Raw genomic sequence first — 14158 nt, 5'->3', positions numbered from 1 at the left:
CTGTCTGGACGTCGTTTCTGCTGCCTGCACCTTTGGTCTGTGTGAGGTTTGGGCTCGCAGTGGTGGGTGCCCCTGGCCCACCCCTGTATGACCGTTCAGCTCCAGTGCCACCTCGAAGTTTCACTGCATCTCGTGGTCTAGACTTCCCAGGTGGACTTCCCAGGCTCGACTCATTTCTCAAAAAGCCTGGACACAAAAGTCCCGAGTCTCTGGGCAGCCTGTGGATGCCTTCCCTGAAGTCAGGTGTGTACCCCTGGCTGCTTAAGTGAGGGTTGATGCTTTGTTCGTCACATGGTCTCTGTCTCCTCAGCTGAGGTGGTGGAAAGGTCAGGTTTTCCAGGAAGGGCGTAGGTGCCCTCCCACACGGGGCTCGAGCATCTGGACAGATATCACTGTGGTCCCCCAAACGTCCCTTTAGGAGCCCTCTCAGTTGACCTGGAAATCCCTCTACTTCACTTGTTATTCTAGTCGCTCCCTTGACGCGGAGTCCCGAGATATGTGACTGTGGGTAGGAACTGTCTTTCATGGTTATGGTTATAATTTACTGCCCGCTCTTGGAGCTGGGCTGTTGTTATGGCAGTGAGTAGCTTACAGTTACTTTCCCTAGACCTTTCATTCTCCGCTAAATCTCCCTTAGGGTGACATCTCAAAATTGCACCCCATACCCGGCCTCCTATATGTTAACAGAGAAGGCAGAGTTATTGGATGTTCTGTTTGCCTAGATAAATGAGAGCCTGCCTTGTAAAAATGATGAGGAACCTCCCATTGTACACAGTTTGTTTTAAATTGCTGCTTTTAGGAAGCCTTGGAAGTAGGGGGTGGGGAGAGTGATCTTTAAAAACCAAGGACAGAAAACTAGGTGTAGCTTTTCCACCGTTACCTGGGATGCAGGACTTTCTCAGTGAGGGTGGTTTAGTGCTGAGGTCCCTTCTTTACCCAGGCATCTTCAGCAGACCCGAACCCCCAGAGCTCCCCTGATCCGCCTGTCCACAGCACCCCCCCTTGTGCATCTGCTCTTGGACAAGTGAGGCCTGCCCCACCCGGCATCGGGCTCTGAGGGATCTGGCTGCGGAACAGCCAGATCTGTAAATCGGAGAACCCTGTTTTGGAAGGACTGTGGTGCTGAATTCCCAACAACAAAAGTAACAACACCAAAAGCCCCTCTTAATCCTCTGGGGTGCCTATAAGCAGGAGTGCCCTCCATATAGGCCACTTGCAGGCCAACTCACATGACACACTGCTTTGAATTTCTTTTTCAGACACAGTCTGGCTTGTCTTTCTGACTCTTCTCTCAAGCCCGCAGTGCTGTGGGATGCTGTAAACACAGCCCTGAGGAACCAGGCCCGCTGGGTTATTGTTAATCAACAAGCCACCCCCTGCCCCCATGATTGGCGCCATTCATTTCCCGCTTGGCCAGCCTGTCACACATCTAATCTCAGCCCAGCCTTCCCTCTGGTATCAGTGAGAGGTCCCCTATCTTGGTCCCCCTGGGGGTTGTGCTATTCAGATGAACATAATAATCAGTTCATTTCACTTCCGGAAGGCTGCAATGACTCCCACCCTAAGGACTGTCGTTGCAGATCCCCACTCTCTTCTGTCTCCTTCAGGCTTTTGGATCAGAGAGTGAAGCTGCCAGCTGTCGGTGCTTACATCACATCCACACATTCTCTAGCTCAGCTGCTTGAAGCTTTGCAGACGACTGCTCTGTGCTCCAGTAAACCCAGCTGGTGCAGAGGTTGAGGACGTGTATGGTGTTTCTGGGCTGATGTAGCAGTCTCTGAAGTTCCCCGAGGGCATTGGGAGATCAGCTAGTGATGCTTGTTCCCAGAGACCTTCTCTGTGCAGAGGCCATGCTAGGACCAGGACACGAGGGAGTCTGGCCCCTCTAGGGAAAACACAACAGCGAGCCCGCTGGACTAGCCCTGAGAAGAAAAGCCCCTGTCATCTCAGGGCTATTTCACAGCCTGTTGATTGTCGTAGCTCTGGGAGAATTCTGCAGTGAAGATGGCCCAGGGAATTTTCCCTCCTCTCTGCAAAGGAGGCCTCTCAGCAGTGCTGTGAGCTTGTGAGAAAGAAGGGAAGCCAGCGTTTTAGGAAGGAAGGCTCTGTGCGTGCAGAATGTAATCATATCTCTCCAAGTCCCCCCACTCTTGCTTCCAGTTTATATACCCCAGCTGCGTGCTCGGTATTTTAAAGGTGGTGCCACACTGCTGACTCAAGCTCTGCTCCCCACCCCGGTGGCCCATCCCTCCTTTGCTGCCACAGTCAGATATGGCACTGCTGCCCATCCCGCACTTAGGGGATTAGTTTCCCTTTGACAGAGGTGTTCATTTGAACTGGTCCCTCCCGTTCTCTTTGCTTCCCATGACTTGTTAAAAGCGGGTGGGTTCTGTCTCCACCTCAGTGGCCTGTGCCCTTGGTGACTGTTGACGGTTCACAGTACTTTCCGTTTGCAGAATAACACATTTGTCTCCCTTGATGACCATGAATTGCTCCAGGCAGCTCCTTTCCGAACATGGCCCTCCACTGCTATTTTCTTCCGTAAATCTCAGCTAGTATTGAACAGTTAATACTTGCCAAAGGGAAATCGTAACTCATATGCTTTATTATTCAACAAAGCAGTGGAACGGGGCATCAGTAGGTTTTTATTGCGTATGCAAAGCATTTGGCCTTCCATCGCACTGACTTGCCTTTTGTGCAGTCTTGATAAACACAGGAGAGAGGTGCAGGGTCCTTGCAGGGAAAGCTCCGTGACTCATTTCATCTGCACCCTTTGGACGATCTGTGCTTCATCCAGCAAAGTCCTTCCAAGCTGCTGGGAGAAAGTCCCTGTGCTGCCTATTTTTAAAGAATGTAATCCAGAAATGCCTACTGTTTTAGGTGGCAGGAAGCACCACCTGGGCAAATCTTTTCAAAAGCGAACGAGGTTTTGGGGACACTTCACCTTCTCGGAAACGGTGATTTGTTTGATAACAAGTGGAGAGCCGTCAGCAGGAGACGCAGGTCAACAAGGAGGTGATGGCTGAGTGGGCACGTCCTACTTGCAGTAGGATTCCAGCAGCTGCTCTGATTAGAATTGTGTCTGAGAAGATTGCCAGAAGGAAATAAAAAAGTTATGTTTCTTGCTACCAGTAAAAGGGATTCTACATGCTGTCCTATTAAATCTGTTCCTATCAGGCCAGAACATGATAGATGGGCTTCTCAGTGATATTGAAAATTTCATTCAACGAGGAGAGATCAATTTCATGTCACAGGGGCTTGGAATTTTATGAGTCACTCTCCAAAGTCCTGTTCTAATTACATTTTCCTTTAGCTGCTCAAACTTGCCTCCCTTTTTTAGAGTATTCGCTCATATTTCTGTGGTCATAAATTAAACAGTAGTATGATGGAACAGAGGTGATGGTGATGATGATGATAACGATGATGATGATGGTTTTGATTTGCGAGCCCGCTGGTTATTTTTCTGTCTGTTGGTTTTGTTTTGTAGCCGTGTCCTTGGCTCTTGCTTTGAATGGAGTCTGCACAAACACTATTAAATTAATAGTGGGAAGGTAAGTTCCAAAAAAGAAACAAATAGTGACTGATTCTCAGGGTTTTCTATGTAGGAGCCTTGGCCGCAGGACACTGGATGGGACAAATTTGAGGTTTTCCCTTAAGTTATTGTCCTTCTGAGATTTCTGTCCTCAGCACAGATCTTTCCTCTCCTTTGAATTATGAACTCAGTATTTCAGAAAGCAGGGCATCAATAGTAAAGCGGTATCCACTGACTATACTTTCTTGTGGACCAAAGCCCACTGCTGGCATCTCTGGTCCATCCACTGATGTTCCAGGGCCTCACCAGACACCCACTCACTTGCCAGTTTTGGCCTCCAAAAAACAAATAAGCTTTCTTCTTTATCGTTCTCTTTGGAATAAGAAATCTGGATTGGCATTTGAGCTTTGGCTCACGGCACATTTCTCTTACTCCCCTGGGAAGTGATTTCTCTTCTCCATTTATCTTGCCTCCTCCCTCAGCCGCTCTGGCAGTGAGCTAATCTCTGTAGAGACGAACCGTCAAAAGACCCGAATTCAGGACCTGACCTTGGCCCTGCCTAGCTGTTGGCCTTGGACAGGTTGGTTCCCCTCTTGGAACCTCAGTATCAGTGATCATGTGAATACTTGGTGCATGGTGCTGGCCAGGCATCGAGGGGGCAGAAGAGGGATACAGATTGCGCAGTGCGTGGCTTGGGGTTGCAGTGTCCTTGCAACTTTCCAGGCTTAGAGTTGCTGTGGGGCCTGATAAAATGCCGATCGCCAGGCCGTGTCGGCTCTGAGGTTCTGGTTCAGTAGGTGAATAGCCACACTTGGAGGAACACTGGCCACACAGGGGAGAGACAGTAAGCCAGCAGTTCTGGTAGATTACTGATAATTGATATGTTACAGATACCGATAGATTGTTACTGGGCCCAGATCCCAGAGCTGGAGGACCAGTGAGTCAGTCTGTGTGAACTGTAACCCAGTACGTACAGAAAAGAGGGATTGTGTTTATAGTGCTAGACCTTGTCCACGGCAGGCATTCGGCAAAGGCTGAATTAATGTGAAGTAATTCGCCATCACACATCTGTGTGAGAGTCCACACTTGAGTGAGGTGGACAAGCATGGGGTGAGCTGTGTAGGCACAAGAATCCCATTTCTGGGGTTCAGAGCTTGTCTTTGCCACTTACTGGTTGTGCGTGACCTTGGGCAGTAGTGTAATCTTTCTGAGCCTTCATTTTCGCACCTGTGAAATGAAGGCGGTCCGAGGGCCTGCCCCAGGGTTGTCATAAGAATCGTATGACACATAGAGTCACAGATGTAGAGAGCAAACTTACGGTTACCAAGGTGGAAAGAGGGGTGGGATGAATTGGGAGATGGGGGTTGACTTATATACACCGCTATGTATAAAATAGATAACTAATGAGAACCTACCGTTTAACACAGGGGGCTCTACTCAGTGCTCTGTGGTGACCTCACTGGGAAGGAAATGTAAAAGAGGGGAATCTATGTATACATGTAACTGATTCACTTTACTATACAGCAGACACTAACACAACATTGCAAAGCAACTATACTCCAATAAAAATTTTAAAAGGAAATAAAATTAAAAAAAACATGCACCCATGGGCGGTGCTTAGTGCTGGGTCTGGTATGCAGTACGTACTCAGTACACGTTATCCGTGATTGTGGCAGGAGGCTCGGCCTCGGGGCCAGCTTGTAACCGCCTCCCTGTAGAGCCTCCCCCGCAACCTGGACCAGGTGCCAACCTGGCGACCGTGTGCTCTGCATCTTGGAGCTGGGCTTCCAGGTCCTCTCAGTGAGCTTAAGTGAGACTGCTATTTAAGGAAGGGCAGGCAGTTGGCCATCCAAATTCAAGCTACAGGGCCACGAGGAGCCTGGAGGCTTGGGTCCTGGAAGCAGCCTCCGAGTAGCGGACCCATAGGTGGAGGCAGGAACTACCCTCTACTCCGCCGGCCCTGGGCTTAGGTGGCTCCTGGAAGTCACCTCACTTGACCTGCAGGACCTCACCTTTGGGTAGGTATTGATCTCCCTTTTTTACAGATGTGGAAACTGAGGCTGGGGTGGGGGATGGCTACATGACCTTCCCAAGGTCATAAAACTAGTAAGTGGCAGAGTGGGAGTTGCAGCCCAGATCTCTCTGACCCCAAAGCCTGAGCTTTGCCTAAGCCCATAGTGTCTTCGGGGCGGGGCGGGCTGTGCTGTTGACGGCAGCAGGAGGAGCTAGGCCAGCGGGGGACAGCGGGGTTAGCTTGGGGCTTGTTTGTGATGGCAGCGTTTTATATTGAAAATGTCCATGGTGTCTTTTGTAGACCTCGCCCCGATTTCTTTTACCGCTGCTTTCCAGATGGAGTGATGAACTCAGAAATGCACTGCACGGGTGACCCCGATCTGGTGTCCGAGGGCCGCAAAAGCTTCCCCAGCATCCATTCCTCCTGTAAGTTCAGTGGCGGGGACACTAATTCCTGGGTCGTGTCTCCTCATCACTTTCTTCGGGAGTTGAGAGAAAAGAGTTGATACACGAAGGTCGAGCACCGTTCACTTTTCTTCACTGGTTGGCTTAGAAACAAGATATTCAATAGGAAATAATGAGCCTGAGGACAGGGCTCTGGAGTTTACAAAACACTGCGTATGTTGCTTTTGTGAACTCGGCGGAGTGTAACATGTGACACTTTACCCTTCGGCAGTACCAATCAGAACTTGACAGTGCGAGGGAATTAACCATGTTTCCTGGGACCTTATGCCTTTCAGCTCAGTGTTCTCTCTAGTTTACTCCTTCAGTGAAGGTAGTGTATGTGTGTGTGTGTACCAACATATAGTGTATATGTGTGTGTGTATATGTATAAATGAACATACACCCTCCCTAGTACACAGTCTGATTGTGGGTATGTGAGCTGGGACCAGCCTTAAGCAAGAATAAATAACATGGATCAGGTGCGGGGTGGTGTAGTGCAAAGCATACAGCTCTTTAAAGTGTGACAAATCCTGACTCTGCCAGGTCCTAGCTCTGTGACTTAACCTCTCTGTGCCTCAGTTCCTGCTGTGTCAAGTGGGAATAAGGTCTCCGCTATTGGCTGGAGTGAGGGTTAAAAGAAGAGATGGGCGTCACTGACATTGCTGGGCGTCTGCCGGGCCCAGGTGTTAAGAAGGTGCGTTATCTTATTTAGTCCATCAGCGTCTGTCACGTACTTGGTATCGTGCTTCGGATAAAGCCCCGTCATCCACGCATTGTTCAGTCTCAGGGCTGAGGTTCCCAGAGTGTTCCGGTTTGTGTCTTCATTCGTCCCATCAGTGTTTACTGAGTGACCTAGGTGCCGGGCACTGACTGTGATAGGTGCTGGGGACACAAAGATAAGTGAGACACAGCGCGTGTCCTGGGGAGTCCACGGGCAGTGCAGGCTTTATATTTAGGTTGGTGATTCTGGGATCATTGGAGAGGATCCAGGCCCACAGGTGACCACGTGGGAGAGGACAGCCTGCTCTCCTGACCGGGGGTCCTTGATTCCCCACAGGTCTGATCATTGTTTAGCTTTGGCGAGCCTGTTACCTTAATCTTTTCTCTTTTTTCTAAGTACCCAATACACACCTGATAGTGGCTGGATCAGGGAATAACTGGACGGCCTTTCCTGCAGAGTGGTTGTTGGGCATTTTGCTCAGAGTCATTAGAGATTAGGGCCTGTCAACAATACAGAGGTGCCCGGCGCTCTAAGTGGATCTCCACCAGCCTGTGCCACAGCCCTGCCAGGTCCGGTTGTCCCCACTTCGTGTACAGGGACAGTGAAGCTTAGATGGACTCAGCAACTTGTTCAAGGACACTTAGCCGACTTCATGCCAGCCTCTAACATGATAGTGTCTTGGGCTTTAGGTGATTAAATACAACAGGGTGTTCACAGCCCACGTGCATTTAAATAAATAACTCATTTTCTCCTCTAGTTTACTGGGGACTTTAGTGGGTTGAATAATGGCCCCCCAAAAGATAGTCCAAGTCCTAGCCCACAGGGCCTGTGAATGTGACCTTATTTGGAAAGAAGTCTTTGCAGATGTAATTAAGTTAAAGATCTCGAGATGAGATCATCCTGGCTTTAGGGTGGGCCCTAAGTCCAATGACAGATGTCCCCACAAGAGAAAGGCAGAAGAACATTGAGACTTAGAGATGCAAGGAAGAAGGCCACGTGAAGGCAGAGGCAGTGATTGCAGTGACGCAGCCACAAGCCAAGGAGCACCTGGAGCCACCAGAAGCTGGAAGAGGCAGGGAAGGAGCCTCCCCTGGAGCCTTCACAGGGCCCGTGGCCCAGCCAACACCTTGATTTTAGACTTCCGGCTTCCAGAACTGTGAGGGAAGAAATTTCTTTCATTTTCAGCCACCAGGTTTGTGGTAATTTGTCACAGCAGCTCTGAGAAAAGAAAAAGGAGACTTAGATTGAACGCATTGGTTCATGGAGAGGGTTTGGCTTTGGAGTCACGGGGGAGACTGAGAGAAAGCACCCTCCTGGGCATGCTTCCCAAAATGCCCTCTGAGGTTAGTATCGCCAGAGGCACAGCCTGCATGACGGCGCAGGGCGCTCCGGTCACGCCCGCTGTTTAAGGTCACGCATCCATTTGGATTCACTTCCTGTCCGAGTTCGTTCTTCCTCTCTGAAGTCATGTTTTGTTTTAAGTGAGTCTGTGTCAGAGGCAGTGTAGGTGCCAGCTGGAGGAATGTCTGCAGTGTTGATTTCCTGTCTCCTTACTGTCAGGGATTCCTGTGCTGGCATTGTTTAGAGGTACCTGGGGTGGTATTCACCTGGGGTCCGCTTCTGTCTGGTCTCCATCTGTATCCTTGTGGGGTCACTCAAGTTCTCTGTGATTTTAAGACATGTTCTGTTCTCCCAAAGACTCGGTGCTGAGCTTCAAGGGGCTTCAAAAATTATAAGCAGTAAGAAGTGAAACCCTGTGGGAAAACCTTAATCCTGTCTTTCAAACTGTTAACTGAGGACTGCAGTACAATTTCGTAGCTACTGTTGCATTTGAACTTGGGAGGGAAATAGGTCTTATGTGAATGACTCAAGCTAGAAAACTGCTGGACCACAAAGAGTAGAGGCCAGGCCCCACGAAAGTGTTTCTTTCAGAGGCTCACCCTCCCTGTCAGATGCGTTTCCTGACAAGTCTGCCCACCAGCTGCCTTGTCGAATGCGAGGCTGATGTCCCATCTGTGCTAGACAAGTGTTTTGACAGAGGCTATTACTATCTTTCGCTTAAGATGTACTTATAACGTTACAGATTTTTACTACTTGCCAGACACAGAATCCTCCCCAGTCTCTAGGCTTTGGTGAGTATTTTCATCTGCTCTCTTGCTCTTTTATGACAGGTCAGAGGTTGCCTTGCAGGGAGCTGCCGTGTCCACTTAGAAAAACCACCAGCGCTGTTTTCTGGATCTCTTATTGTAGCTGATAGGAAGCCTAGTGGTTGGTGTGACTCTTTGCTCCTCGAAGAGGTGGCAGGCCTCAGAGGGGGTGACCTCAGTGGACTCGCATTTTGTATGCACACTCTTTCTCCCTTCAGTAAAATCAACTTCGTGGGTTGCATTTGGGTGAGTGGACACAGGGGCTCTGGACCAAGGGATCTCCGGAGACGAACTCCCCATTCTAGGTGAACGTGGGTTTGCTTCTGTTCTGTTCACGGGTAATTGGTGACTGGAGGGTCCTTGAGGTCCACATGTTGTTCTGCAGAACAGTTGGTTTTCTTTGAACGCAGGAACAAACGTTGATTACTTTTGGAAACAAAAGATCTTGTTCTCAGTTTACCGTAAGCAGTCCAACGGCACTGCCCTGAAGGGCTCATGTGCCAGACTTTCAGCAAGTGGCACGTCCCTGTGGTAGCCATGCTATGGGACTTGCTCTGTGAGGCAGCCTAAGCCACGCTTGCTGGAAACGCAGAGATCACAGTTTCGAAGAGCGAGTGATTTCCTTCAGAGTTTTGAGAAGCTTGGGGTTTAAAGTGGAGAAGGGCAATGTGGCTTCAGAGCAGGGATGTTCTGAAAAGGGGATCGTCCTTCAGCATACCATCTCAGCTTTTGATCGGGTGTTGTTTCAACTTCCAGAAAGAGGATAGATTTCAGAGAGAAAAACTGAAAACAAAACCCAAACCAAAAAACCTTATTATTGCCAAGTCAAGCTATTAAGAAACTTCTTTTCTATAAAATGGTGGGAATGAGTAAAGTGATACTGTTGTCCAGGGGTCGGCAGATGACAGCACGTGGGCTGCCTGTTTGGTAAATAAAAGCGTTACTGGTACACAGAGATGCCCGTCATTTACGTATTGTTTATGGAGGCATTTACTTTACAATGGCAGAGTTGAGTAGTTGCAGAGAGACCAGGCCCGCAGAACTGCAAACATGTTGCCCATACTCCAAACAAATAGTATTAAAAAGCATTACCTCGGGGGTCCCAGTGAGGGAGGGACGGATAGGCAGAGCACAGAGGATTTTTAGGGTAATGGTGGATGCCTGCCATGATACATCTGTTGAAACGCATAGAACGTACAACACCAAGACCGAAGCCTGATATAAACTGTGGACGTTAGGTGATTATGATGTGTCAGTGTAGGTTCATCAATTGCAAGAACTGCTGGAGGATGTTGCTAATGAGGGAGGCTCTGTATGTGTAGGGGCTGGGAGTCTCTGTACCTTTTAAAATTTGCTGGGAACCTAAAACTGCTGTAATAAACTAACGTCTAGGAAAAAGGCTTTACTAAAGCAAGACCAGTGCTCTTGAATTGTGCACATAGATGTTTCATTTTAAAACAAGTCCATTATCGTATAAAAAGGGGGCATTTATGGGATAATCAGTTCTTGTGGGATGCATTCTTTAAATGACAGACAAAATTTCAAGGCATATCTGGCCCATGGTGATTTAACAGATTCTTCTTGAGTACTTGGTGTTTTATAGGTACAGGCTTGCACTTGGGGGGGTACAGGATGCTTAGACGTGGCCATGTGCTGTTTGGGGCCAGGGCAAATACAAGGTGCTTTAACACAGTGCTCTGGGATTGGGGAGCTGGGAATTCCAGTTGGGGAACCCGGAGAGCCTCTGCAGGACAAGCTCTTTCTCCTGTCATTTCCCAGGAGAGTACGCATGAGCTAGGCGTTTTGGGTCATTTATGTTTGAAGTGTCTTTATTCTATTTTCTAGCTGAGTGTAGAACTCTAGGTTGCAGATCGGTTCTGTGCAGGATTCTAGTTTACCGTGTGCTTCAGAGAGACCCAATGACATTCCCTGCTTTCATTTTGCTTTTCTCTTTCTCTCTCTGGAACCTGTTAGGAGCCTTTAGCTTTGGTCATCTGAAGTTTCACAATGATGTGCCTTTTCCTGGGACTTTTTTCTTTGTGTTTACTGTTCTGGTCTCTCAGTGGGTCCTTTTATTTTGTAACTTTGTGTACCTCCCTCTATATTCCCTATTTCTTTTATCTGGATCCTGTATTAGGCAGATACTGAATCTCCTGAGTTGATTTCATCTTTTAATTTTATTTCCTATTGCCTTTGTCTTTTTGTTCATCTCTCTAGGAGATTTAAAATTTTTTGTTTACCAGCCCTTCTATTGAATTTATTATGATTTTTATATTCTTAATTTCCAAAAGCTCTTTCCTGAACTCTGATTTAAAAAAATATAACGTCGGGTTCTTTTGTCATAAGTACAGTGTCTCTTTCTTCTTTGTCTGCAGGTATCATCTGCTCTCGCCTTCTCTTCATCTGCATGTTTTTTGGTATCTCGCTTTCCTTAAATACCTGGAGATCTTCGGCTGGATGTTCTTATTTAACGTGGGAGCACTGAAGCTAACTGGACGGAGTCCATTAAGTGGACTTCACTGAAGGGTGGCTGGGGAGTGAACTGGTTGACCCTGAGTGTTAGCATCTGGCCTTTACTTAAAGGCCGTTCCATTCCCTGGAGGAGGCACGCCCCTTCCCTGTCTCTGGCCAGGTGTACATGAACCTGGCATTCTGGAAGCCAAGCCCAGGGACTTGGTTTCTCACAGGTCACCTTGCAGACCTTCCCTCAGGCCCCTGTTTTCGGTCTGATTGTTCAGCCCTGTTTTCTACTTGCCTGCTTTTTCCGAGCCCAGAGCCTTGAATGGTTAAACCTTCTACCTCCTTCAAAGGTTGGGGAGGTGACAGTTTCCTGGTTTGAGGATGGGGTGGGGACCTGGAGAGTTTAACCGCTGTCTGGGGACTTTCCAGCTACTTTGCTGTCCAGCCCACGTCTCACCCCTGCCTCCTGCGGTACCGGTTCAAAGCTTTGCAGGGCCCTGCCTGGTGAATTAGCGCTTCTCATCAGCGCCACTGTCCGCAGGCGTGGAGGTGCGCCTTTCCCCCGCTCTGCCAGCTGCTTCCCATCCTCATGTACTGTGGGTTGCAGTTGAGGTGCTTCTAGCTCCATTTAAGATAGAATTTGTTTCCCTATTTGCATTAGTCACGGTTCTCCAGAGAAACAGAACCAATAGGGTATATGTGTAGAGAGAGAGGGAGAGGAATAGTTATTTTAAGGAACTGGCTCACAAGGTTGTGAGGGCTGGCGCGTCTGAAATTTGTAAGGCAGGCCGGCAGACTGGAAATTGGGGTAGGATGTCTCTGTTGTAGCCTTGAGGTAGAATTTCTCACTTGGGAAACCTCAGTCTTTGTTCCTAAGGCCTTTAAATGATTGGATGAGACCCACCTACATCGTGGAGGGTGAGCTCCCTTACTTAAAGTCAACGGATTGTAAACGCTCATCATAGCTAAAAAATATCTTCAAAGCAACTTCCAGACCGGTGTTTGACCAGACATCAGGGCACTGTGACCTAGCCAAGTTGACACATAAAGTGAGTCATCGCGCTGTTGTTCCTTCCTTCCCCATCATTTTAAATTCAGAAATACCATCATGATGCCCTAATATCTAGTAGGTGCAGGAGCGCCATATGTTAGAAGATTCTCGTGCAACCTCAGCGTTACTTTGATGACGGAGTCCTTGAGAGTGGAGTGCATACACCAAAGGGTCTTTGTAGGCTGAGTGTCTGGGCGTTTGCTTTTGTGGAACAAATCTAAATGGGTTGTAACTCTGGATTGAGAAATGATCATAAGCTAAGCAGCCAGGTTTAATTCCATCAAGCATGAATATTTAATATTATAAACCAGCTGGTTTTGGAGAGGCTAGGCAGGCTTTTGCGTAAAGAAACAGGAAATAGGAGAGCAGAAGACACTGCAGGATTTGTTTTGCATCATTTAATGAAATGAAATTGCTATCCAGGGTTTTTGCTGGTAGATGGGAAGCTTCTTCTTCTTTTAAAAATGGTATAAAATGGCATGGGCGGCTTTGGGTCATTGGTTCAACCAGCACAAATTGCTGGTCATTTGTCTGAGGTCAGTTCCATTGGTGTGGTTTGTCTTCTAACTGAGAAATGAAAGCTTCCAGATTCACCATCATGTCAAGGGACGCATCAGACTTGGCAAGAGCCTCTCCTGGCTTTCTTCCTAAATTTGTATTGTCCTTTATCTCAAACTTCCAAGACGGTTTCCGAGGTTCTGGGAAGCAACTGCACTTATTTGGCAGCTCTTTCATCGTTCAAATGAAGACTCCCCTGAATGCTGGAAAGACCTGCTTTGGGGATGCCCAGCCCTTGGAGGCAGTGATTTGCTTTAAGAAGAATCAGACCTCTTTGTAGGACGATGTTCCTCAATCTTTTATTCGTTATCACCCTTCCTCATTTTATAGGCTTCCCCCCGCCCAGTTTCTCTTCTCTACCATGAAATATTAATTCCACAGATAGATTGTATATCTGTTTATGTGCTGTGGCCCTCTGGAGGACCACAAACAATTGTAATGGCTAAGATTTTCTCATCTCCCCAAGAACCAATTTTTGTCCCCTTGGGGGCAACATTGCCTTGGTGGGGAGTGGTGTTCTTGGTTTCTCTTACAAGCAGTAAGCTTTCTCCTCCTGAGTACAGGTAAGACTTTCTTGTTTCTTTGCATGTCTCATAATTTTGTTCTTGTTGATTTTGGAAATTGGGTAGTTTGGGTAATACATGGGAGCAGTTGTGGGTACTGATCATTCCTCATGCTGGGGCTTGTTTTTGCTGTTTGCTTATTTATTTGTTTAGTGGCTGGTTGGGTTATTTTAGTGAAGCCTGTTTACCCTACTGTGTGAAGCCTCAGTGTGACGTGGCTCCTCAGAGGCTGCAGCCTTGGGCATGTGCACGCGCACCTGGGATGACAGCGCTTTTAGTAGGGTTCTCTTTGACTGTGTTTTCCCTGACCACACCCCAGTGCTGGGTTCCACTGATGGACGGCTCTGTTGTTTTCAGCAATGCTCTGGGACGTAAATTCCTCCACAGACTCATCCAGTTACATTCAAGCTCCTCTTCAGGGATAGCTTTTGAGGTCATGTTTGAGATTTGTCCATCCCCCAAGATGAACATCCCCTTCTTCTTTCCCTGGTTCTTGCTGGTAAACTAGCTGGCCTACCATTTAGTTCGTATCTCCAGTGAAGTTACTGTTCTCTTAACTGCTTTTCATCACAACCTTACATACAATGTTTGTGAGAGTACCCTTAGGCTTGAACTTTACCAAGTTCCAATAAAGTCAGTCCCTTTGGGAAGAGCTCCAGAACTCTCTAT

At 48.0% G+C, this 14158-nt stretch overlaps 1 protein-coding gene across 2 annotated transcripts in view; it reads left to right on the top strand.

Annotated features, from left to right (window-relative positions):
* The window catches only part of PLPP4 (phospholipid phosphatase 4), a 127035-nt gene that overhangs the window by 54588 nt on the left and 58289 nt on the right, over positions 1-14158 (top strand). Inside the window, exons 4-5 of one of the 2 annotated variants that reach the window (XM_065894167.1) lie at positions 3488-3551; positions 5847-5971. The exons of the other annotated variant lie outside the window; for it this stretch is intronic. Coding sequence (XP_065750239.1) covers positions 3488-3551; positions 5847-5971 — 189 coding nt within the window. The remainder of the gene's footprint in view (positions 1-3487; positions 3552-5846; positions 5972-14158) is intronic. 2 annotated transcript variants of the gene reach the window in all.

Source organism: Phocoena phocoena, chromosome 16 (genome assembly GCF_963924675.1).
Source record: "Phocoena phocoena chromosome 16, mPhoPho1.1, whole genome shotgun sequence".
In the NCBI taxonomy this organism is placed as follows: Eukaryota; Metazoa; Chordata; class Mammalia; order Artiodactyla; family Phocoenidae; genus Phocoena; species Phocoena phocoena.
This window is presented reverse-complemented; position numbering and strand designations above follow the sequence as displayed.